This window comes from Oryctolagus cuniculus, chromosome 9 (genome assembly GCF_051225735.1).
Source record: "Oryctolagus cuniculus isolate XC-2025 breed Fujian yellow rabbit chromosome 9, ASM5122573v1, whole genome shotgun sequence".
In the NCBI taxonomy this organism is placed as follows: domain Eukaryota; kingdom Metazoa; phylum Chordata; class Mammalia; order Lagomorpha; family Leporidae; genus Oryctolagus; species Oryctolagus cuniculus.
Window position 1 is genome coordinate 126935709 of NC_142875.1, and position 27463 is coordinate 126963171.

Sequence of the window (27463 nt, forward strand, 5' to 3'; positions counted from 1 at the left end):
TACCCGGAAGAAGCTTTTGGCTTCTGGCTTCAAATAGGCACAATTCTGGCTGTTGCAGCCAACTGGGGTGTGAACCATTAGATGGAAGACCTTTCTCTCTCTCTCTCTGCCTCTCCTCTCTTTGTGTAATTCTGACTTTTCAATAAATAAATAAATCTTAGAAAAAAAAATGAAAGTAAGACTACTGTGGTAGGGATTTGGGTCAGTGGCTAAGATGCCCGTGCCCTTGCCAACACCATGGCTCACTTCGTTAATCCTCCGCCTGCAGCACTGGCTTCCCATGTGGGTGCCGGGTTCTAGTCCTGACTACTCCTCTTCCAGTCCAGCTCTCTGCTGTGGCCCGGGAAGGCAGTGGAGGATGGCCCAGGTGCTTGGGCGCCTGCACCCATGTGGGAGACCAGGAGGAAGCACCTGGCTCCTGGCTTTGGATAAGCATAGCTCCGGCCGTAGTGGCCATTTGGGGGGTGAACCAACAGAAGGAAGACCTTTCTCTCTGTCTGTCTCTCTAACTCTATCTGTCAAATAGTAATAATAAAAAAAGATGCCCATGCCCCACATCAGAGTGCCTGGGTTCAATGCCTCATTCCTGCTCCTGACTCCAGCCTCCTGCTAACATGGCGCCTGGGCAGCACCTGGTGATGGCTCAAGCTTCTGAGCTCTGCCTTCCATATGAGATTGCTGGACTGAGCTCCTACCTGCAGGCTTTGGTCACTGTAGTGGTTTGTGCTCCTCTTCCCCCAGCCAGTATGGGTATTTGGGGAGTGAGACGACCAAATGCAAACAGAACAACAGAACATAAGCCACAATATGATTAGCCCCACCCACAGCGAAGCAATGGTATAAGTTTAAGTGGGAGGAGAGAGCAGCAATGGCTCTTTGCAGGTGTTCCATTCTGGAATAAGGAACAAATCTAACTTTACTATCTTCTTTTTTATTTATTTATTTATTTTATCTTATTTTATTTTGACAGGCAGAGTGGACAGTGAGACAGAGAGACAGAGAGAAAGGTCTTCCTTTGCCGGCGGTTCACCCTCCAATGGCCATTGAGGCCGGTGCGCTGCAGCCGGCGCACCACGCTGATCCGATGACAGGAGCCAGGTGCTTCTCCTGGTCTCCCATGGGGTGCAGGGCCCAAGCACTTGGGCCATCCTCCACTGCCCTCCCTGGCCACAGCAGAGAGCTGGCCTGGAAGAGGGGCAACCGGGACAGAATCCAGTGCCCCGACCGGGACTAGAACCCGATGTGCCGGCGCTGCAAGGCGGAGGATTAGCCTGGTGAGCTGCGGCGCCGGCCCTAACTTTACTATCTTCTAACATGCACCCCATGGAGCAATAAGTTCATTTCCCAACTTGCATCAGAAAAATGGCATACAGGGAAATCTCAGCCTTGCTGCACACCAAAGTTGGCTGTCACAACTGAGTTGGAGAGCCGTGACCCAAAGGGCACAATGTCCTTAGCACACGCAAGAAGGTGGCAGGTGCGGAAGCCGCCTGAGAGGAGGGAGAAGCAGGACCAGCCGTGCTGAGCCTCAGCGGCACCTCCCATGACACCAGTGCTCCTGGACGGATGGACAAGACGACCGCAAGACAGTACCAGGGCCTCACCTGGTAGATACCATAATGAGTCCAAAGCAGGGACATTCGCAAGGAGAGCAAAGGGGCTGGAAAGACTGGATGCCGAACAGATGAGGGGGAATTTCAAGGATGGGGGTGAGAAAAGGGATGGATACAGTGTGTTTGTAGAGAATGAGCACTAAAAAGGGCAATGCAGACCCGAAGACAAAAGAAAAATCAGTATCGGCAATCACTCAATCTATTAAATGCAATATTCATTTTTTGAGTTCAATTTTATTTTACCATCTGGCATATCAATGCTTATTATAAGGTTAAAACCTTATTATGGCCAGTGATGCGGCTCACTAGGCTAATCTTCCGCCTGCAGCACTGGCATCCCGGGTTCTAGTCCCCATTGGGGCACTGGCTTTGTCCCGGTTGCTCCTCTTCCAGGCCAGCTCTCTGCTGTGGCCCAGGAGTGCAGTAGAGGATGGCCCAAGTACTTGGGCCCTGCATCCACATGGGAGACCAGGAGAAGCACCTGGCTTCTGGCTTCGGATTGGCGCATGAGCCGGCCGTAATGGCCAATTGGGGGGTGAACCAACAGAAGGAAGACCTTTCTCTCTCTCTCTCTCTCTCTCTCTCTCTCTCTAACTCTGCCTGTCAAAAAAAAAAAAAAAGTCATCTTATTATAAGGTTTCAAAATGGCATTCTGGAAGTGAGTGACTGACGTGCCACAATAACATCATAATCTATTATTTGCCTGAGCCATGTGCAAAGTAACTTCTACAAATCTGGAATCACATTCAGCTCAACTGTATGGGGCTGTGGTAGCAGTTTTCTAGCCCAGGGGCTGGCTGATTTCTGCTCAGGGAAGGCACTGGAGAGGGGTCCAGCCGCTCATCCCACGGGGACATGCCTCTCAGCTTGTTTTCCAGGGCTCGGAGCTGCAGCCCACGACTTGTGCTGACTACACGGGAATGGACAGAGTGGGACAAAGCTGGGACCCCTGCTAAGAACGAACCAACAAACCTGTGTCAGTCTTTAAAGCTCCATTCTTATGGGGAGGAAGGGAGCTCCGCTGCCCATTGTCCATTCTCAGAAGACATCTCACAGGAAGGCCAGCACCGAGTCAGCTGCCACTAATGCCCCTCCCTTCCCTGAGCTCCCCTTGTACGCTACAAGATTATAAACGGCATCAAAATGCCTCCAAGCCTCAAGACACCCTGTGAGAATGCAATAAAGAACCAGTACCAAATAAATTACTCTTAAATATAATTTAGTGGTGTTCCCTCTGTCATGGAGGGAAACCACATTAGAGGATAAGGGAAATGAGGGCTATAAACAACAGGCCCAGTGGTATTAGTTCCCCCAAACAACACAAATTAGATCGGCAGCGTTTGTGCTGCGTGCCACTTGTTACTAAAAGTGAGCGGGCCGACATCACAGCTGCAAGAGTCATCAAGAAGAACCGGAACGCCTTTCAGTCCGGGGTTCTCCTGGTTTAACACCTGCTACTTGCAGGAGGGAACGGGGCAGTGGCAGTGGCCTCCTGGCTCAGGGTTCTGTCTGTCTTCCATATACATTCACGGAGTGATTATCCTCATCGCACAAGGCAAGGGCAAATTAGCCTACCTTCAAGTTGATTGCGAAAAATAACTCAACCCAATCATGAACTTCCAGATGGTCGCCTACATTATGCAGCACAAGCTCAAATATAAGCCTATGCAATAAACACTGTGGAGGGGTGGTCGGGGAGGAGGAGGAGGAGGAAGGAGGAGGAAGGAGAGGCAGAGAAAAAACATCCACTTCCAAATTCCCCAAGGTGTGGAGCAATCCTCTCTATGCTAGTCAATCCTCCAGGTCTGCACGTTCTTACGCCATGGAAACAGGACAAGTAAGAAACACCTGTAAATCCACTCTGTGGGTACTTCTGAGAAAGGAAACATTTGGACTTCGCATGCAGGTTTCCCCATTCAGTTCTGGACAGGGTGTCGTCAGAAGCCAACCATTTCTCTGAGTTGCTTCTCTGCAGGAATAGACAAATTGGATGGGGAAGGGATGTGGAATATTCTGCAATATGTGACTGTGCCTGACTTAACTAACTTCTATAAAAGATCTGTTCTTGTTTTCATTAAGGGCAAAAAATTTACAAGAGGGATTTGGGGGTGTGGTTCAGAGAAAGAATACAGCTGCTGTTTTACTTCTTGCATTGGTAATTTGTATCCATTTTAATAAAGTTCATTATTAAGCTGTTAACAAAATTCAAATAAGTGTAAGTACAACTGCAAACTGCCAGAGTATGACCTACCCTTCCGCTGCTCTGAATGGCAACAAGGTAGGAAGAAAAATCTTCTAGATAAACTGTGGAAGAGAGACTCTAAGCCTGTACACTGGCCACTGTGCTGTACAATCAGTGATGGTTAGAGTCAGCCGAGAAATCTCTGTCCACAGGTGGACGCCGCAGCCTAGCAGGTTAAGACGTCACTTCCCATCCCGGAGCACCTACGTCCTCCACTTCCGATCTTGCTTCCTGCCGGTGCACATGCTGGGAGGCAGCAGGTGACGGCTCCAGTGCCTCGATTCCTACCACCCACCTGGGAGAACCAGCATTCTGGCTCCTGGCTTCAGCCTGGCCCTGCCTTGGCCACTAGAAGCATTCGGGGAGTAAACCAGTAAACAGAAGCTCAATCAACCAATCAATCACTGTCTCTCTGCCTCTCCTTCATCTCTGTGACTTTTTACTCTGGCTCCGGCCTCTCTGCTCCAGCCAGGTCAGCCTCCTCCCTGCCTACGGATGATCTGCAACCTCCCTGCCTCAGGACCTTGGCTGGCACTTGCCTTCTCTCAACTTATGATGCTCCACTCCCAACAGCCACATGGCTCATCAGCCACTTCCTTCAGGCTTCGGCCCAAATTTCACCTACAGGTCAGTACCGATCGATCTCTTCACAGCATTTAACCCTTGACACGCAAAGGCACATTTTCAGTGCCTAAGTGTAAGCTCCGTGCAGCCAGGAACTTCACTACTCTAATCCCAGCACTCACCCAATATTATGTCAGTGAAAGAACAGTGAGGGGCTGGCGCCACGGCTCACTAGGCTAATCCTCCGCCTGCGGCGCCGGCACACCAGGTTCTAGTCCCGGTCGGGGCGCTGGATTCTGTCCCAGTTGCTCCTCTTCCAGGCCAGCTCTCTGCTATGGCCCGGGAGTGCAGTGGAGGATGGCCCAAGTGCTTGGGCCCTGCACCCCATGGGAGACCAGGAGGAAGCACCTGGCTCCTGGCTTCGGATCGGTGCAGCGCCGGCCGTAGTGGCCATTAGGGGAGTGAACCAATGGAAAAAGGAAGACCTTTCTCTCTCTCTCTCTCACTGTCTAACTCTGCCTGTCAAAATAATAATAATAAAAAAAAGAGCAGTGAGGGTGAAGACAGATTCCACAACGCTGTGGACTCACTGCAAAAGGGGACTTCAAAACAAAGTGCAAAAATGGAATTGAAAGATGGTTACGTTGATGCAAATTTTTTTTGGAAATGTACACATACTTTTCTCATATCACATACATATTGCATGAATTTCTGAAGGCCCTTTATATGTATGTATTTCAAAACTGCTTACATTAAAAAACTCATAAACTCCTCTTTTAACTCCTCCATTTTTAAGTGCTCTTACTGGATATGTTTGTTGAGGCAAAAGCTTCTTTCCTGGTAACACAGTAAATAATCTCACTAATTTAAAATTTAATGTTATGGCCAGGGTTCATCCAACAAGGTCAGTTCAACGCTTCCTGACACAATACACAGGCCACTGGGGTACGAATACTTCAGAACACAGCCATGCTTACTGGGCTGACGTTCTCATCATCTCCTCCACTGTTTCTTTCCAATACAGAGGAATGTCCACAGAGCAAGACCCTGATTTCCTACAAGTTTCACCTTTTGGTTTAGCATCTCAGAGTCAAAGCCCTTAGCACCATGGCCTTTGCAATTCATCATCGCATAGAAAACAAAACAAAACAAAAACCAGGACTATTTCCACGTCAAGAGGGTGCTAAGCAGCAGGGGAGCATGACCTGCCCGGTCTGATTCTGCATCCTTCCGATGTGTAAGCAGACCAAGGAAAGGCAAGCGAGGCCACAAACACAGGAGCTGGAAGCAAACCTGTGTCTCCAACTTCTGCAAGAAGAAAACAAAGAACCTGCCCACAAGTGCCTCCCAGAGCAGTTGGAGGAGGCTCTCGAGAATGTTTATAAAGAACGGGCAAGATCAAAGTCATCCTCAAAGAGCTAAATCTTACCATCAGCTGCAAAGCTTTGCTAAGTTTTTCCAGAAGCCGCAGAGTGAGGCACAGAGGGAAAGGATCATCAGACATGTATGTGCAGAGGAAGTGTCCAGCATTCATCACGCTATCAAAAGGTATTGAGGGCAGGGCCGAGCGCCGCGGTGGGTAGGACCTGCTGCAGGTCCCGACTTATCACACCTGACCAAGAAGGCAGCCAGCTGGGGCTCACCAGTGCCCTTGATCAGCTGGGAAGGAGCCCAGGAAAATCCTCCCTGACATCCATCCAGGCTCCACGGCACCAGCTTCGGGAAATCAGCAGTGAGACAACAGGTGAGCCCACCCGGGAGACAGAACCTCCTGGGCACCCCCAATCAGCTCACACTGCTGCTGAGAATGGAGCCTTCATAGACTTTATTTACAGCTCACTTTAAAAATGACTCGGCATACCGAAATTTAATTGGGCCAAACTGCTTACTTTGATAGTTTCATTCATTTAAATGATACCCATGGAAAGGGCAAACAATAAAATTTAGATAACAGGTATTCAGTATGGTGAGCACGGTGCTGGAAATATGGTAGTGAACACAGCAGAAGAATAAAATCTGTCCTCATGGGGCTTATATTCTCATTGGCGGAAGGAAACAGGCATTAGGGAGAAAAAGTAAATCGTATTTATTTAGTGGAGAAAAGTTTAAAGTGAAAAGCAAATAAGGAAAGCAGCGGAGAGTAGGAACACGCATTTTGAACAGGGGGGTTAAGGCAGGACTTCCTCAGAACCTGAAATCTGAGCTCAAGTTCACGTATCTCATGGGCATGCCAGAGTTTCTTCAGGCTGGTTATCCACATTACCCTTGCATTATACAAACGAATTCCAGGAAGATGACTAAGACGGTTACTTTAAAACAATGTGTTCAGTGAAAGAACAGTCTCCAAAAATAGTCTGGAGGCAACTGGTAACCACCTACAGTAGAATGAGTAGATGTCCCTTTCACTCTGCAGACAAAAATTAACTCCAAGTAGATCAACAACCGAAATGCAACAGCAAAAGACACAGCTGCAACTCTTCACGACCTTGGATTTGGCAATGCATTCCCAGATTTGACAATAAAATCATGAGTAAGAAAAGAAAATACAGGGAACCGATTCATAAAAATGAAGATGTGTACCTCAAATATCTCATCACTAATGTGAAGAGAACATGATCACAATTGCGAAAAAATAACCTACAGAATGAGAGGAAATATTTGCAAAGCCAGTATCTCAGGGATTTAATTCAGTAACAAAAAAACTAACAATTGAATGTGAAAACGGGCAAGGGACCTGAACAGACACTTCTGCAATGGAGCTATGTGAGCGGCCAATGGGCACATGAGAAGATGTTCGGTTCACAGAGCATTACGAGAACGTAAATCAAACCACAGCGTGGTACTTCTCCACACTCCCGAGGACGGCTTTAATAAAACAATGAAACATAGTAAGTATTGGTGAGGTGAGGGCACAGAGTTACTGGAACCTTTGTGCGGTGCTGTTGGGAATACAATATGGTACAGCCACTGTGCAAAATACGTAGTTTCTCAAATAGTTACAAATAGAATTATCATATGAAGCAATTTCACTCATAATCATATATATATATATACATACATAAATATACACCCCAAAGAAACAAAAGCATATGTCCACACAGAAACTTGCACACAAATGTAAATAGCACCATTATTTGTTATGGTCCAAAGGTAGAAAAAAGTTAAACGCCCATCAGTGGATGAATGGGTACACAGAAAGTAGTCTACAAATTGGAGTATTATTCACCTGTCAAAATGAATGAAGTATTGATGCACGTTACAATATTTGTGAACTACAAGAATATTATGCTAAGTGAAAGAAGATGGGCACAAAAAGTCACACATGATTCCTTTTATATCATCTAGGCAGAATTCACAAATCCATAGGGAAGAAAGAGATCAGAAGTGATTTTGTGGAGTGATAAAAAAGGTGTGAAATTAGAAAGAGTTCCTGACTGAGAACCCGTGAGGTACCACTAAATTGTAGATTTCAAAAGACTTAACCATACACTATGTCACTTTCAAATTAATTTTTAAAAAGGTGTTTCAATCACTCAAAATTTTACATCAAATTTTCATGATCACAGCATTTTGGTTTTGAATTCACTCCTGTACGCATTCCACACTGTAATGTAACTCAAATACTTTGACCACGTCTTACAGCTTTATCAAGGTACTGATGATAAGACAGAAGCCACCCATATTTAAGCAGATATTTGCTAAGTTTACATAACCCAGCAAGCACTACCACAATCACTTTTTTTTTTTTTTTGACAGGCAGAGTGGACAGTGAGAGAGAGACAGAGAGAAAGGTCTTCCTTTATCCGTTGGTTCACCCCCACAATGGCCACTGCTGCTGGTGCGCTGCGGCTGGCGCACCACGCTGATCTGAAGCCAGGAGCCAGGTGTTTCTCCTGGTCTCCCATGCGGGTACAGAGCCCAAGGACTTGGGCCATCCTCCACTGCCCTCCCAGACCACAACAGAGAGCTGGACAGGAAGAGGAGCAACCGGGACAGAATCCGGTGCCCCAACTGGGACTAGAACCCGGGGTGCCAGTGCCGCAGGTGGAGGATTAGCTTATTGAGCCGCGGCGCTGGCCTCACAATCACATTTTTTAAAAGCATGCAACACCACAAAACATTCTTTCAAGGCTCTTCACAGTCATGTCATTATTCTGCATTTTCTAGAATTTCACATGAATGCAATCAATCAGTATGAAGTCTTCCAAATTGGCTTCCTACACTTGTACAATGTGTTTGAAGCACATTTACATTTTTAAAGATTTACTTATTTATTTATTTGTTAATTATTTTAAAGGCAGAGAGAATAATCTTCCATCTACTGGTTTTCTCCTCAAATGTCCACAACATTTGGGGCTGAGCCAGGGTGCAGCCAGGAGCTTGCAACGCCATCCGTATCTCCAATATGGGATGGCAGAGATCTAAGTACTTGAACCATCATCTGCTATCTCCCAGAGTGCACATTAACAAGAAGCTGGATCAGAAGTGGAGTAGCTGTGATTCATACCAGGTACTTCAATATGGGATATGGGTGCCCAAGTAGCAACTTAATTGCTACACCACAACATCTATCCTATCTAAGTTGTTTTATATATCAGAAATTTCTTAATTAAATTTCTGAGTATTGTATCATGTTGAGTTTGTCCACGGACAAGCTGATGACATCAGATGACTTCTATTGACAGCTACTGGAAATAAAGCTACTATGAACATGGACATGGAGAAACCAGGCTTTAGTGTGGGCCTATTTCTTTCCAGAAGATACTGATACATAAAATAGCTTAATTTTACATTTAACTTTGAGAAACTGGCCAAATTTTCCAAAGTGGCTGCCCATTTTTTATTCCCAGCAGTAATGTACCTGCAATCGCTCTACATGGCTAACACTTGGTGTTAGCATCTTCTCAATGCTAGCCATTCTTGTAGGTGTGCAGCGGCACCTCACTGAGGATTTACCTTGAATTTCCGCAGTGACTGAGATGTTGAGCATCTTTTCATGTATTTACAGACTTCTGTGTAGTTTGCTTTTAAACATTCACTTTTTATTTACTTGAAAGGCAATGACACAGAGAGAGGAAGTGACAAAGATCTTCAGGGGGCTGCTGCATTCCCCAGATGCCCACAATGATAAAGGCTGGGCTGGGCGCAGCCTTGAATAAGGAACTCTATGTAGGTTTCCCATTTGGTGACAGGGATCTAAGTACTTGGCCATGACATGGTATTTTCCAGGTACATTAGCAGAGAGCTGAGTCAGAAACAGAGTAGCCAAACTCAAACCAGCGCTCAAATATACGATGCTGAAGTCTTAAGTGCTGGCTTAGCCTTGCACCACAGCAGGAGCCCCACTGTGTATCTTCTTTCAGGTAGAGTCTTATCATATTTTAAGTATTTATAGCATATATTATTTATCACTATTTCATTCATCATGGCATTACATCAAACCAGTTATTTAAAAAAAAAAAAATGAGCAACCACACCACAAAATAAACTTATTTGCAAAACTTCAGATCTAACTTCTTCACGATTGGTAGAAAAAGTCAAAGACATATAATTAACGTGACCATTTTCTATTAATTCTGCTGAAGTCCTTAAAATATCTATAATCTACAAAGAAAACTTCAAACACAAAGTCCCATGGATAAGACATAAATTCAATGTTGATAAAGATTCCCTGTGGGAAAAAGCAAGTGTTAGTAGCCTTAGAACATCCATCTTCAAACACAGAGTTCACTGGATTTTTGAAAGATTACCTTGAAGGCTGCTAAGCAGTGCAGAGTCAGCAAGGCCATCACCACGGCCAGCAGAAGGGTGGCTAAGTTCCGCAAGTCCCAGACGCTCTCCACCAGGGGAATACTGCCCACTTGCCAGTCATAGCACAGGGTAACAGGTGCGAGCAGAAGCCACACGTTGAAGGCCAAGAGGTAGGAATAAGTAAGGAATCTACAAAGACAAGAAGCATCACTGAAGCACAATTCAACATTCATGACCTTTGCCAATATTAACCCCTCATGTTCTATTAAATAGCATCTTCACACTGTCACTGTTGCCTTAAAGGAGAAGGCAAAGTAGAAAGCCATTATCTTATTTATTCATTAAACTGATCATCTGGGGATATATTTATCTAATAGTTGCTAGCCTCTGGATTATGTGCTGACTGTACAATGATAAAAATTATCTATCTATCTATTTATCTCCCTCCCTCCCTCCCTCCATTAACAATCTACTACAACCTGAGATAGATGCTATGAGGAAAAAGTGGGCTGAATGTGTATGACGGATAGTTTGTGTGTGTTGTGATTCTCTAGGTTAGGATTTTTTGAACTGTGCCTTCTCAACAGTACCCCAAATCCTGCAGATATGACACTATTTCAACATTTTTATAACATTCTGAATCATATTACATTTTTCTCAAAAAAAAAAAAAAAACAACAACAACGCAAGTATGTGGAGTCAGAGGTCCCTTACTCACAAGGGAGGAGCCAGCCTCTAGGAGGAAGGGCAAGCACCTGTCCTTGTTGACCAGTGCATCCATGTGGGCACAGGGGAGAAGGCCGATGGACACAGCTGTGGGTTCTGCTTTCTGCCTGAGACTCCAAGGTAAAGCAGGAGTCACTACAGGTGACCCTTCTGCCCGTGCGTGGAGGAAACTCACTTTATTTAACTTCGTTCAGTCAATAGAGTCATTAAGCAGCGTTCTGGACCCTTGGCAACTGCAGGACTCATAGACACAACAACTTGGTTGAGATGAGACCTCTGTGCCAGGACATGACCAACTGTAGCAGGCCTCGTTCAACTCTTGCAAGATGACCCAACCCTTCATTACTTATTTAAATTTTTTTTAATTTATTTTTTAAAGAATACAAATTTCTTAAGTACAACTTTAGGAATAGTGATTCTTCCCACCATACCCGCCCTCCCACCCACACTCCCACCCCTCCTCCTCCTCTCTCTCTCCTTGTCAGTCCCATTCTCCATTAAGATTCATTTTCAACTAACTTTGTACACAGAAGACCAACCCTATACTAAGTAAAAAGTTCAACAACAACAAACAAAAAACTGTTTGAGAACTAGTTTTACAATTAACTCTCAATACAACTCATTGAGGACAAAGGTCCTGCCTGGGGAGTCAGTCAGTGCACAGTGACTCCTGTTGTTAATTTAACAATTAACACTCTTAGGTATGATGTCAGTGACCACCTGAGGCTCTTGACATGAGCTGCCTAGGCTTTGAGTCCACAAACTCTATCAATATTTGGACAGGGCCATAAGCAAAGTGGAAGTTCTCTCCTCCCTTCAGAGAGAAGTACCTCCTTCTTTGATGGCCTCTTCTTTCCACTGGGGTCTCACTCACAGAGCTCCTTTACACAGAACCTTTTCTGCCACAGTGTCTTGGCTTTTCATGCCTGAAATGCTCTCACAGGCCTTTCAGGCAGACCAGGAAGCCTTAAGGGCTGATTGTGAGATCAGAGTGCTGTTTAGGGCATTTTTCATTCTATGAATCTGCTGTGTGGACTGTTTCCCAAGTTGGAACATTCTCTCCTTTTTAATTCTATCCATTATTATTGCTGAGCACTTGATCCTATTTATGATCTCTTTAACACTTAAAAGCATATAGTTCTGCATACATTCCTTACTTCTAAGGGTACAATTTACAAACTTGTCATGGTAGGAGCCAGTGCTGTGGCATAGAGAATAAAGCCACCACCTGCAGTGTCACCGTCCCATATGGGTGCTGGTTCGAGACCCTGCTGCTCCACTTCCAATCCAGCTCTCCCTTGTAGCCTGGGAAAGCAGTGGAAGACAGCCCAATTCCTTGGGCTCCTGCACCCTCGTGGGATACCCAGAGGAGGCTCGTGGCTCTTGGCTTCAAATCAGCACAGCTCCGGTCACTGCAGCCAACTGGGGAGTGAACCAGCGGATGGAAGACCTCTCTCTCTCTCTCTCTTCTCTCTCTCTCTCTCTGCCTCTCTTTCTCTCTTTTTGTAACTCTGGCTTTCAAATAAATAAATAAATCTTAAAAAAAAAAAAAAAGGAGCATAGTGTCCCAGGTCTGGGTGGAGAAAAAAAATCATTAAAAAATTCTATGCAACTTCCAAATCAATAAAAAAAATGTTAAAAAAAAAAAAAAAAACCTTGTCATGGGACTCTAAATCCCATTAAAACTGTGGTAAAAATGCCATCCTAATTGTTAAGTGATCACATTAAAGTGCACATATAGACAGGATCCAACCCTAATGTGAATGGTGCAGCTCTAGCAAATTCGACCCAACTGTAACAGAGATGACTCAATTGTGGCACGGATGACCCAACCCTTCCATGGCTTCTAACAGGACCCCAGTCCCCACAAACATGCCTGCCTTGTATATTTCAATGTCACTGAAACAATTTATTCTTTGTTTTAAAATACCTTTCTCAGACCAGATACGAAGAAGTGCTTAGGGTTGTGAAATCTCGTTTCTAAATTTCAGGAAACGAAGCCATTTCTTGGAGAGTTCATCGTCAGTAAGGACAGAGCCTCCAACCCCAGGCTCGTGGAAGCTGAGAATGCTGACTGTGAGCTGTCAGCAGCAGACACACCGTGAGCTCAGTGGAACCGACCTTGACCCTTGATCCTGACGCTACAGGGCCCCCATCCGACCTCCTCCGTCATTCTCCCTCTAAAAAGCCCAGTCACCTCTACATGAACCAAAACTGAGTTCACCCTTTCTCCTACTCTCAGAAGTTATGGAGTAAAATCCGTTTCCACCACTTTAACTAAAGTCTGTGTGTGACATGTTTACGGGATCAAACAGAAGCACTGATACATTCCTTGCCCTATCTACAGTAAAAACAGAACACGCAGACTGCAGAAGGCGGTGTGAGACAGAGGCCCGCTGTAAGAATGGAGACTGTGAAGAGAGGCCCTTGCCCATTTGTCAGAATCTTCTGGAGGGATTCTGGATTGGCAAAGACGCCCTATCGCCTATCTCAAGGTCCCTTCCAGTGTGGAGAGTCCACTGACTTTGAATTCCTGCCAACAATGGCTACTGGTTGAGCACAGTCCCTAGACCTTCCCCGCTTGACCGCTATCCTCCGTCCCCCCAACCCCGAAGGTTGGCAATGGAAAATCCTGGAGAGATTAGTGAGGGGGATTATTCACTGCCATTACTCTCAAATGGGTTGAAGGGGTGGGGATACCTCCCTCCCTGTTGTCATTTTAACGGAAGGGTTAAGTACAAAGAGCAGACGATACAACAAAAGCGTCACAAAGTCCACGCTTCATGACTGTGGTTCTAGAGATCCACAACCCTGCTACCCTCTAATCTCCTTCAGGTTCAATGTTCTCTTTCCTTCACCCCAAACGCGTCCTCGTTATTCTGACTGGCAGCGGGGGCGGGACTGAGCTCTCCAGAACACTGCCTTCCTGCTCAGCAAAGACGCCAGCTTGGCATTACAAGTGAACCTTAGCAGCGAGATCGGGCAGCTGTGGATTTCAGTCGCCCTCTAGCTCTGACAAGTTACTTTCAGAAATTTCGTTCCTGAGTAGCAGATCCGGACAGTTCATCAATGGCTATAAAACTACCGGGTAAACACCTGATGAGGTATTAGCATTTTTAATTTATTTTCTTAACTGATACAACAAATTGTACATATTTATGAGAAACCACGGGATGCTTCCATAAAGGTATACCTCATGTATTGTGCAAATCAAGGTAAGGGTATTTATGACATCAAATACTTACCACTTCCTGTGGTGAAATATTTTTTTTTAAATTTTTTGACAGGCAGAGTGGACAGTGAGAGAGAGAGACAGAGAGAAAGGTCTTCCTTTGCCGTTGGTTCACCCTCCAATGGCTGCCACGGCCGGTGCGCTGTGGCCGGCGCACCGCGCTGATCCAATGGCAGGAGCCAGGAGCCAGGTGCTTTTCCTGGTCTCCCATGGGGTGCAGGGCCCAAGCACCTGGGCCATCCTCCACTGCACTCCCTGGCCACAGCAGAGAGCTGGCCTGGAAGAGGGGCAACCGGGACAGAATCCGGCGCCCCGACCGGGACTAGAACCCGGTGTGCCGGCGCCGCAAGGTGGAGGATTAGCTTAGTGAGCCGCGGCGCCAGCCTGTGGTGAAATATTTAATATCCTGGCTTCTGGGATTTTAGAAAATATAGTACATTGTTACTACCTATAGTCATCCTCTTGTGCAAAGGAACACTAGAACTTATTCCTCCTAGTAATTCTAACCTAGTACCAGTGACTCACTTTTCCTCATTCCTCTTTCTGCTCCCTTGTCTCCCCAGCCTCTAGTAACCACCCTTCTACTCTCAAGTTCTAGGAGATCAATCGTCTTAGATTCCACATATGAGTGAGGTCATGTGGTACTTGATACTCTGTGGCTGGCGTATTTAATACAACCTCCAGTTCCATTCATGTTTCAGAAACGATAAGATTTCCTCCTACTAATACTTTATGAAAGGTTGATGGACATTTAGGTTGATTCTATTTCTTAGGTTGAGTCCATTTCTTGCTTGCATACTATGAACAGTGTTAAAATCAACTCAAGAGTACAGATTTTTTTTTTTTTTTTGAGAGACTGATTTCTTTTCCTTTGGGTATCTACCCCGTGGTGGGGCTGTTGTTGGATCATACAGTAATTCTACTTATAACAGGTTCAGAATCTTTTATGGTGTTTTCCTTAATGGCTGGGCTAAGTCAACATTCCCACCTACAGTGTTGAAGAGTTCCCTTTGTCCCACATCCTCACCAGAACTTGTTACCTTTTGTCTTTCGGATGACAGCCATTGTAACTGACTGTAGTTTCCATTTCCCCGATGTGTAGTGAGGCTGAGTAGTTTTCATGTCTCTCTCGGGCACGTATGCGTCCTTCTTTGAAAAATGTGTATGTTACAGTGAATGGATCAGGCTGAAGCAGGTACCTAGAACTGACTCATCCCTTTTATCATCACAGAAAGGAGGATGAACAGCCTGATGCCCCTCTAAAGGAAATGCACACCAGACCTGTGAAGCTGTCTCAACAAAGAAATCAACACTTTTATCAAGTGCTAAATTGAATGAGCATTTTATAGTAAACACGAGAAACAGAACAGATCCCACGACACCACACGGGTGTAACATGCAAAATTCAGACAATGGAGAAAGACCGTAGAAAAACCAAGCCAGGCACTTGAACTAATACATCCTAAATGAAGGGAGGGGAAGAGGAGGAGGAAACCTAACATGAAAAACGACCTAAAGAGACACGTTTCACAAAATGAATATACTGTTTAAATGATAATTCCAGGAACTCACTACTAAAAATATCCACTTATGACACAACGAGGCAAGAATGAAACGGTGATTAGCAATAGAAGAAATTACGTAGAGAGAACATTATTAATTTTTAAAGTGTGATAATGGCACTGCAGTCTTATTTTTAAAATAGTCTTTGCCTTTTAGAAATCACAGAAAAGTATATACATATAAAATGAATGACATCTGGGATTTCCTTTCAAGTAATTGATGGAGGGGGAGGAAGGTGAGCGGGGAGAAATAGGTGGGATACAGATGGAGCCAGATAACAAGCATTAAGGTTGTAGAAATCAGGTAATAGCTATTCGGGGGTTCTCTATACCAATTTCTCTTTTTTTGTTCGTGCTGGATGTTTTCTATAATAAAAACCTTTTCTACCAAGGTAACAGGGAAATGTCACTGTGAGAGCAATACTTCCTTATCTTATTTCTAGCTGCAGCTTGACCAAGGAGTATCTGCCATGCTGTGCAGAATTTCTCATTTTCATTTTAAGTTCACATTTTGCCCTTGCCCTTCAAGTTGCTCTTGGTTTCTTGTATTTTCTAGACTTGCAGGGTTGCATTGGCCAAAAGCAAAAATAAGTTAAATCCCAATGCATTTAAATATTTTAATGTTCATTCTGATGCTTGTAACCCAAATAGATTTTAAAAATTAAGATCAATAAAGTACACCAAAATACCCTTTTAACATATATTTGTTATCCCTGGAAACTCACTTCTATATTCTAATGCACAGGGATTCAGATCAATGTCACTAATAAACTATTTAATTACGACTTGAAATACTACTAGCACTGGACGAATTTTTCAAGTTTCACCACAATGCCATTTGGAAGCACGCCAAAAGCTAATCACATTTTACGGACAGCTCGCTGAGCTACCTGTAATCAACAACTGAAGTGTCTTTCTAAGTCCTTGACTATGAACTATATTCAACCGAATCACCTTGTTTATTTCTGCTATAATTTCAGAAGTGAAATCATTTGTTCAATAACTCTGCCCTGCTGGATTCCCTTTTGTTAAGTAAGAGCCAAAACAAGATGAATTATTTACTAATTTTCTACCATAAATTCTGTCAACAGGAAGAAAGTTACTAGACTATCTGGTCAACAAATGCAATACACAGAGCAAAGGGGCCGGAACTCAGCTTCAACAATTCAGTCAAGCATTTTCACTGAGAAGCCAGCAAATGCAAAACAGGTGTTGTAACAGAAAGACATGACAGGGAGAGGGCCGTGGAGGCCCTGGGGGAAACAGCCTATCCGGTGGCACTGGTGACACTGCATGGCTCTTTAACTCTAACTCTTCGCTTTCATCATGAGAAACACTGGGAGCTTTAAAGATTTCTTTACTATTTATTTGAAAGCCAGAGTAACAGAGAGGGAGAGAGAGACAGAATCTTCAGTCTGTTGGTTCACTCCCCAGTAAGCTGCAATGGCCCAGGGTTGGGCCAGGCTGAAGCCAGGAGCCTGGAGCTCCATCCAGGTATCTCACACAGCAGAATGGGAACAAACACTTGGGCCATTTTCCACTGCCTTCCCAAGTGCATCAGCAGGGAGCTGATGTGGAATAGCTAGACTTGAACCAGCAGTCATACAGCAAGTTGGCATCCAAGGTGGCAGCTTAACCCACTGTGGCACAACAACGGTTTTTAGTTTTAGAACACCCAGTTCAGGTATTTAAAAGCAAAAACTGTACATGGATTCTATTCTTTGTCTTGATGAAAACCCTTTGCCTAAGAAATAATATGAGCCTCAACAGCTAAGTGCCAACAAATTGGAAAATATGGGAGACACAGATAGATTCCTGGATACATACATTCAATTTACCACACTTAAGACATGAAGACATGGAAAACCTAAATGGACCAATAACCAAGAAGGAAGTAGACTCAGTAGTAAACTCCCTTCCAGCAAACAAAAGCCCAGGACCAGAGGGCTTCACTGCTGAATTCTACCAAACCTTTAACTAACTCTAATTATTCCCAAAGTATTCACAACAATTTACAGGGAGAGAATCCTTCCAAACTCCTTCTATGAGGCTAGCAGCACCTTAATTACAAAGCCAGAATGATAGAAGAAAGAAAGAGACCAATGTCCCTAATCAATATTGGTGCAAAAATCATCAACAGAACACTACTAGCTAACTGAATCCCACAACACATAGGAAAGATCATCCACCCAGACCAAGTGGGATTTATCCCAGGGAAGTAGGGATGGTTCCACATATGTAAATTAATAAATGTGATATGTTACACGAACAAAGAAGAATAAAAATGTATGATCATCTCAACAGAAGAAGAGAAAGCATTTGATAAAATACAACATGCTTTTATGATAAACATCTTAAGTAAAGTGGGTATGGAAGGAATATGTCTCAATACAATCAAGGAAACATGACAAACCCATAGCCGGCACCACACTGAATGGGGAAAAGCTGGATATATTTCCACTATGATATGGAACCAGACAAGGATCCCCACTCTATTACTACTGAACATAGTTCTGGAAGTTTTAGTCAAAGCCACTAGGGCAAGACCAAGAAATCAAAAGGAAACAAACTAGAAAGGCACAAGTCAAACATCCCTGTTTGCAAAGGACAGAATCCTATAATCGGGGAAGCAAAAGACTCCAGTAAGATATTATTGAAACTCAAAAGAGAATTTGGCAAAGTTGCAGGATAAAAAATTAACATACAAAAGTAAATAGAAATTGAATAAAAACTGTATACACAAATAATGCCATGGCTGAGAAATAACTTAGAAGATCAGTAACATTCACAATAGCTACAAAAAAAGTACTATACTATGGAATAAATTTAACCAAGGATGTGAAAGATCTCTACAATGAAAACCCAAAACATTAAAGGAAAGAAATAGAAAAAGACAGAAAAAAAAAATGGAAAAATCATCCATATTCATGGAGTGGAAGAATCATATCATTGAAATATCCATATTATTCAAAGCAATTTACAGACTGAATGCAATCCCAATCAAAATACATAGAAGATTCTTCTTATACCTAGAAAAAAAATCCTAAAATTCGTAAGGAAGCAAAAGAGACTCCAAATAGCTAAAGCAATCTTAAACAATAAAAACCAAGCCAGAGGCACCACAATACCTTATTTCAAGACATACTGCACGGCAGTTATAATCAAAACAACCTGGTACAGGCACAAAAATAGACATTTGGAACAATGGAACATAATTGAAACCCTAGCATTAGTTCACATATCCACAACCAACTAATCTTTTACAAATGAGCTAAAAAGACACCCCCCGGAGAAAGCGATGCTGGGAAAATTGGATCTCTGCATGCAGAAGTGTGAAAAAAGATGCCTACCTTACAGCCTGTACAAAATTCAATCAACAATCGATCAAGGATCTATATCTATGATCTAATACCATTAAAATACTAGCGCAAAATATAAACACAGCAATACATTGGCATAAGCAAAGACTTCTTGAAAAAGACCCCAGAAGCACAGGCAACCAAAGCAAAATAGACAAATCAGATTACATCAAGCCAGGAATCTTCTGCACAGCAAAGGAAACACTTAATAAAGTGAGGAGGTAACTGACAGAATGGGAAAAATATTTGTCAACTATGCATCTGATAAAGGATTAATATCCAAAATATATAAGCAGCTCAAGAAACTCAACAACAAGTAATCTAGTTAAGAAGTGGACCAAGTATACAAACAGGTATTTCTCAAAGGATGAAATACACAACAAGCCTAAAGACACACTAAAAGACGATCAGGTTCACTGTCCATCAGGGAGATAAAAACCACAATGAGGTTTCACCTCAACCCAGTTAGGACAGCTATCATCCAAAAATCAAATTCTGAAGAGGATATGGAGAAAAAAGTAGCGTAACACATTGCTAGCAGGAATGTAAATTAGTACAGCAATTATAGGAGAAGAATGGAGATGCCTCTAATCTGAAAATGCATCTACCACGTAGCTCAGCCATGCCACTCCTGGGAATACACACAAGGAAACTGAAAGCAGCAAGTGAAAGAGGTGTCTGTACCCCGATATGTACTGCAGCCAATTCACATTAGCTAAGACATGGGATCAACCCAAATGCCCATCAACTGACGACTAGATAAAGAAAAGGTGGCATTTATACATGATGGAATACTACTCAGCCACAAAAAAGAATGAAACCCTGTCTTGTGCAACAAAATGGATGCAAATGAGGACCATTATGCTTAGTGAAATGAGCCATCACAAAAAGACAAGTATTGTATTTTCTCTGATTTGTGGTAGGTAATATATAGAATATAAAAAAAATCTTCAATATATAACAAAGTGAAATTGCCTTCTTATGAGTTGATGAACACTTACAGCCTTTGCCTATACTCTTGTGGAACAGTGGACTTTATATTTTCACTTGTTGAACACCGTTTTAGTGGAGTATTAAGCAAATTGAAAGCATGTTATTGCAAAAATTTTAACAAAAATATAAGGAAGAAGGAGAGAGAGAGAGAACTATCTTTTTGTTCTTAGAATTGTATCTTTCAAATACAGGAACTCTATTCTCTTTATGTTAATTTTTAAAATGTTAAAAAGAAATAATAAGAGCCTCACCTGTTTCCTTGTCCGAGGAAGATGCCTGAGACAGTTTCAACGACGCCTGTGATGCACCATGGGTGGAAACACACAGCTCCTGCTGGTTTCACAGGAAGTACTGTCCCTGCCCACAGGACCCTGCTTCTTTGAACCATAAAACCTTTTCTCGTTTGCTGCACTCGGGGCCTTGAGTGCACTGCACACCCTTGGCCCCTTCTGGAAAAGTGTTTGCCAATGCCGTGAGTACAGCAGCACCAGTGTCCGTGAAACACCATTACCACCTGAGCAGAGCACCCAGCCCACCCCAGTTCTGCCTGCACCCCTGTGTTTTAATGATTGGTCCTGCTCCTGCCCAGGCACTTGCCTCTCTTTATTCCCCCAATTCCTAGATGACCCAGGACATCTCACAGGCTCTCTACAGCCAACAAGAGGCCCACGCAGCCATTCCTTGCTTATTCTCACTGTTAGCAAATTCAACCTCTGCCTACAATCGTCTCCAGAACAAGCCAATGAAAGCCAGGACGTGCCAAGCCCTTTCTACATAGACAGGAAACCTTCACTTGAACCGCAGAAATACTGAGTATTATTCTCCACATTTTTATAAGTGCTGCAGGGAAATAAGATCTAGCTACTACCTAGCACCATGAGCACACTGACTGCACTGGCAGTGAGAACACACACACAGGTTAACATGGTTGGATAACAGTACAAGCACACTTTGAAAGGTTTGTGGGAAAAGATGAATCTGTTTTGTTGCAAAAATCTTTAAAATCTGGGGCCAGTGTTGTGCTATAGTAGGTAAAGTTGGTGCCTGCAATGCCAGCAACCCATATGGGTGCCAGTTCTTGTCCTGGCTGCTCCACTTCCTATCCAGTTCCCTGCTAATGGCCCGGGAAAAGCAACAGAAGATAGTCCACGTCTTTGGGTCTCTGTCACGCACATGGGAGATATCTCAAGGAAGCTCCTGGCTCCTGGCTTTGGCCTGCTCCAGCTCAGGCTACTGTGGCCATCTCGGGGGTGAACCAACAGAGGGAAGAGAGCTCTGTCTTTTCCTTCTCCCTTGCTGTGACTCTTTCAAAATAAATAATCAACCTTCAATTTTTTTTTTAATACATGCATAGGTTGTTTTTTTGTTTTTTTTTTGTTTTTTTTTGTTTTTTTTTTTGACAGGCAGAGTGTGGATAGTGAGAGAGAGAGACAGAGAGAAAGGTCTTCCTTTTGCCATTGGTTCACCCTCCAATGGCTGCCATGGCTGGCGCGCTGCAGCCGGCGCACCGTGCTGATCCGATGGCAGGAGCCAGGTGCCTCTCCTGGTCTCCCATGGGGTGCAGGGCCCAAGCACTTGGGCCATCCTCCACTGCACTTCCTGGCCACAGCAGAGAGCTGGCCTGGAAGAGGGGCAACCGGGACAGAATCCGGCGCCCCGACCAGGACTAGAACCCGGTGTGCCGGTGCCGCTAGGTGGAGGATTAGCCTATTGAGCCGCAGCGCCTGCCACATGCATAGTTTTTTTTTTTTTTTAACAATATACACATTATACATAAAATTTCTGAAGATTTGCCACACAATATAAACATGAAATTTCAGTGACCTAAGAAATGGTAGCTTAATTATAAAAATCAGGATTAAGGGAAAACATCCTAGATCCCCTTAGAACATGTGGGAAGATGAAAGAGAGACATCTAGGCAGGGCCATCAAATAAAAAGAGCTACAAACTGTAAATGAACAAGGTGCTGTCCGAGAAGAGTTGGGAAGACAGGAGTAAAATGTGTAATATAAAGAATCAAAGTATTTCTCATCAGAGTGTCTGAAATCCAACTGCTAAGTGTTGGTGAGGATAAGGCACAAACGAAACAAATGCTACTGTATTCGGATTAAACCACTCTGGAGAATCGTACCCAGTTTTGTAAAAATAACGTAAGTATATGCTGTAGTAGCAATTCCCCTCTGAACTTTGAACCCAACAGTGCCACACACAGCTTAACTAACTGACACACACAGGACTGCTCACAGCAGCACTGTTCTTAGAACCCAAAACCTGGAGCCAACCCAGATGTCTCCACATAATGAAACAGACATATACTTTGCAGAAAATCCAGTCAGTGGAAATCTGATCAACAACCAAAATGAACACACCAATATGGATGAACCTCATCGTGATCCCCCTCTTCCAGGCCAACTCTCTGCTGTGGCCCAGGAGTGCAGTGGAGGATGGCCCAAGTGTTTGGGCCCTGCACCCCATGGGAGACCAGGATAAGTACCTGGCTCCTGCCTTCGGATCAGCGCGGTGCGCCAGCCGCAGCGCGCCAGCCGTGGCGGCCATTGGAGGGTGAACCAATGGCAAAAGGAAGACCTTTCTCTCTGTCTCTCTGTCTCTCTGTCTCACTGTCCACTCTGCCTGTCAAAAAAAAAAAGATAATAATAATAATAAGCAGAAGACACAAACGAAAAAGAAAACCATCTATAGACAAGGGTGGGATGGAGGTAGGACAGGAAGCTGGGCTGCCAGCCAGGACACAGCACTGGCCCCAGAAAGCCACAACACAGTTCTCATTGAGTGGATGACCCAGAAGGAAGACAGCCACTCTCCCTCCCCTTCTCCTCCGTGGTAACAGAGCAGCAGGGGGCTGAGCAGAGCTGTGCCCATCCCTGGGCATTCCAGGCCTGAGACCCGCCAGTAGCACTGAACATCTGCTGTCCTGGCCAAGGAGACCACAGAATGCAAGACGACCTGAAGCACTCACGGCATAGGAGGCACAGGACAAGAATCCCTCCCCAAGCAGCTCCTCGCCGAGCCTTGGCAAAGCTCTGCTGTCCCACCCAACCACTTCAATCAGGTGGGGACTTTTCATTTGCCGAAGAACCCAAAGGAAGGCAACTATGGCTGGAAAGCAGACTCCTTAGGAAACAAATCCAAGTGGTGTTAAGAAAGCAAGGGCACCGGTGCCGGGGCTGCGGGCTAAGCTGCCCTCTGCGACGCTGGCATCCCTCACGAGTGCCAGTTCAAGTTCCTGCTGCTCCACTCCCAATGCAGCTCCCGGCAAAGCACCTGGAAGGCAATGGAACAAGGACGTGGGGCCCTGCTGCACTGAGTTCCAGGGTCCTGGCTTCGGACTGGTCTAGCCCTGGCCATTCTGGCCATTCGGCAAATGAACCAGCACATGGAAGCTTGGTCGGTCAGTCTCTTTCTCTCTCTCCCCACTCACTACCACCACCACCACCACCCCCACCACCTGTGCTGTGTAACTCTCTGCCTTTGAAATAAACAAATAAATCTTTTTTAAAAATGTAAAGAAAAGAAAGCAAAGGCAGGCTGCTGCCCCTGGCCACAGGCCTCCTTCACGGCTGCCCTGCTTCTCTTAAATTCACTGCACCCCCATCTCCCTGCTCAGGGTTCAGGCGCGTGGCCAGGTGTCTGCTCTCTGACAGCTGCCCAGCGCTGGCTCACCAGGCCCTCTAACTTCACAGGTTGCTGAACTCCAACCCCTCGTGTAGATGTCACATCCTCTGAGCTCAGCGCCCCCAGCAGGCCAGGCTGGTGTCCTACAGCACCAGGGCCAATACTGCAGAAGCTCCATGGGGCAGAAACTAGACCTTGGGCAAGGTCAATTCCCTGGCACTCACCTCTTTAAAGAAACAGACTCCATGGCTTGCAAGAACTCAACCTGATGTTAAAGTAATGCCTCCAAATGGGGAAAGACCTGGATTTTACATTTTGTTTTGGCCTGAGGCAAAGTAAAAGTCCAATAAAAGAGTGGCAGCTGTGCAGCCACATCATCAATGGACACGGACTGCAGATTCTGCCCCCTGTGGCCCCCTCAGCACCTCGTTCTTGCACACCTTGGAATACTGGGGAACGCACAAGGAATGGCATTCCCCGCTCACAGAAGCAACAGCATAAAGCTAGGCCTGGCCCCTTTTTTTTTTTTTTTTTAAGGTTCACTTATTCATTTGAAACGCAGAGTTAGAGAGAGAGACAAAAGCAGAGACAGAGAGAGAGGTCTTCCATCTGCTGGCTCACTCCCCAAATGCCTGCAACAGCCAGAGCTGGGCAGGTCCAAAGCCAGGAGCCTGGAACTTCTTCTGGATCTCCCACATGGGTACAGGGGCCCAAGAACTTGGATCAACTTCCTTTGCTTTCCCAGGTGCATTAGTAGCGAGCTGGACCAGAAAGGGAGCAACCAGGACTTGAACCTGCACTCATATGGGATGCCGGCATCACAGGCAGCGGCTTTACCCGCTACGTCACAGCACCAGCCCCATTTCTTCTTGATTTGCATTAAACTACAATGACTGTAGTTTACATGAGAACTCTTGTAAAATCACAGCTTAACTACAACATGAAGCTGAAAAATCACTAAGTCTTCTCACCTTCTGAATGTGCCACTAATACACCTACCTTATTAACAGAGTCCGCTTCACCACTACAGAAACAAAGGAAACTGAGCATTGAAGACTGCCGACACCTTTCCCCAACCCACCTGCATGGACACAAATGCAAAGTCTGTGAAAGGAACACCTGCTCCATTTCCTAGCTTTGTGTCTTTAAAGCATTTCACATCGATTTCCGAGCAACGTGCTTTATCCCATGGGGCATGGGTTGAACGTCCACTGAGAAACACACTGGTGACACTGACCAGGTTCAGGTTTCCAGTGTCCACACACGCATCCTGTTGGTTATGAAAGAATCCCGTCGAATATGACAGCACTCTCTAGGTTACCCGGCATTTGCATGTAAGAATTATCAGATAACAGTGGTATCTCAAAGAACATGCCAGGCAGTGAAGACACCCGTGTTTAAGATGCCCGTGTTCCACCCGGGGCTGCCCGAGTTCAAGTCCTGGCTCTGCTCCTGATGCCAGCTTCCTGCCAATGCACACCCCGGAGTGGGATGGGGGAAGCAGCAGGTAATGGCTCAAGTATCTGGGTTCCTGTCACCATGTGGGAGACCTGGACTGAGTTCCTAGCTCTCCACCTCGGCCTGACCCAGCCCTGGTCATTCTTGCAAAGCTATGATACGTTCAATGTCCCACAGCAGGCACTGCCCATAATTACAAAAGTGCTCCTGGGGCCAGCGCCGTGGCTCACTTGGCTAATCCTCTGCCTGCGGCACCGACACCCCGAGTTCTAGTCCCAGTTGGGGCGCTGGATTCTGTCCCGGTTGCTCCTCTTCCAGTCCAGCTCTCTGCTGTGGCCAGGGAGTGCAGTGGAGGATGGCCCAAGTGCTTGGGCCCTGCACCCGCATGGGAGACCAGAAGGAAGCACCTGGCTCCTGGCTTAGGATCGGCACAGTACTGGCCGTAGCGGCCACTTGGGGGGTGAACCAATGGAAGGAAGACCTTTCTCCCTGTCTCTATCTCTCTCACTGTCTATAACTGTACCTGTCCAATAAAAAAAAAAAAAAAAAAAAAGACAAGAAATAGAAAGTGCTCCTCCGTGAGCACTTCTCTATTAATGCAGAGAACTCAATGGGAACATGCAGAGCGAAACACTGGGGTTCCAGCTGCCCAAGACCCTGGCTGATTTGAACTGGAACTTTGATGCAATCCCAGCAAGGCTAACACATGCTTGACCTCGGCGTACAATCCCCTCAACAGTACATACAACATGACTGCGCTGCTGACAACACCTGTTAACACCCCACAGCAAGAAGGAGGGTTCCCGAAGAAAAGCCTGGCCTTGGCATTTTATTCACTCCAAAAGCAATGCGTGCTTTTATGTTTCAATGCTGAGCAGAAAATAAGACAGCTCCTTTCACTTCCGTGAGCTTTGCAGGGACTCAGGATTGTAATGGAAACAGAACATGTGGATTTACAGCACAAGACGGTTTTCTTCAAGAAGTAAAATATCAGTAACTGATTCACATCAGCATTTCCCTGCTACTGAGACCTCAGGCAGAGGTAAAATCAACCCAATGCACAGGCTCCCTCTAGTAACAACCCTGCACTTCCTGTCAGTTTCTCCCCATTCATTTTCAGGGACGGAGACAAATTAGATAAAACAGGACCATTTGCTGTCATTTTAGTTTAGGAAACACAATATAAACTATGGACACGGCGCCGGCCCCTCCTGCAGAGTGCTCCAGCCACAGCGCACACAGTTTAGGCACACAGGGCTCCAAAGGCGACTCCAGAGCAGACACTGAGCCGGCTGCGTCTGTGTGCAAGAGGCCTCGTTCCACATCAGGAGGCCCGAGGTCGAGCCCTGGCTCTGCTCCTGACTCCAGCTTCCTGCTGTGCACACCCTGGGAGGCAGCAGTGAGGGCTCCAGTGGTTGGGTTCCTGCCCCCACGTAGGGTACTTGGACTGAGTTCCCCAGCTCCTGACTTTGAGCTGCCCCAGCCCCAGCCATGCAGGTATTTGTGGGGTGAGCCAGTACAGAACTCTGTGCTCGCTCGCTCGCTCTCTCTTCCCCCTCTCCCTCTGTCTTTGCATTGTTCTTACCCTTGTGCCTCTCAAACAAAAAGAAAAGAGTGACTCCCAGATGCAGAGGCTGCTCTGCCACCACGTGGCCTTTGCTCCCTGAGTTCCTGAGAAAATACCGAGAAATCCTCCTTTGAAACAAGCCTGCTGACTGCGCTGTTCTCTCGTGTTGGCTCTCCACTGCTATAACACCCAAAACGACTTCTAGAACAACTTCTCCTTCATCTCAAAAACACACATCTTGAGGGCCTCCTCCACATGTGCAGAAGGCCCTGCTGGGGCAAGAAGACAGCAGCCCATTGTGCACAGCTCCAACCTTTAAACACACAGTGCATTATGTTAACCAGTGCAACGTCCTGATTCTTTAAACGCTGTCGGGGTTTACTACGAGACAGCCTCCAGACAAAGTCTTTGAGGATTCTATTAGCAGGACACAGAGTCCTACAGTTCTGTGACAGCTGGAAACTATCCACTGAAAAAGAAAAGACAGAGGGAAGAGACAGAAGTATCTGTCGGAGAAAGCCGTTGAGCTCCGTGGTGATGTTATTACCTCTGGCTTTGAACTTTCTCTACAAAGCAAGGCAAGCCCTTGGGCCATCTTCTGCTACTTTCCCAGGCACATTAGCAGGGAGTTGGATCCAAAGTAGAGCAACAGGGACTCGAGCCAGTGCCCATATGGGATGCCAGAGCTGCACATGGTGGCTTAACCCACTGCACCACAACACTGGCCCCCACAGGTAAATATGTATGCTGCCTGTTCCAGCC

The 27463-nt window shown here is 45.4% G+C and overlaps 1 protein-coding gene across 5 annotated transcripts in view; it reads right to left on the reverse strand.

Moving 5' to 3' along the window:
- The window catches only part of TMTC1 (transmembrane O-mannosyltransferase targeting cadherins 1), a 256056-nt gene that overhangs the window by 114231 nt on the left and 114362 nt on the right, over positions 1 to 27463 (reverse strand). For all 5 annotated transcript variants that reach the window (XR_016213670.1, XM_070049600.2, XM_070049599.2 and 2 more), the window contains one exon: positions 10170 to 10359. Coding sequence is in view for 4 of the 5 variants with exons in the window: in XM_070049600.2 (XP_069905701.2) it covers positions 10170 to 10359 (190 nt within the window). In the remaining variant the exon portion in view is untranslated. The remainder of the gene's footprint in view (positions 1 to 10169; positions 10360 to 27463) is intronic.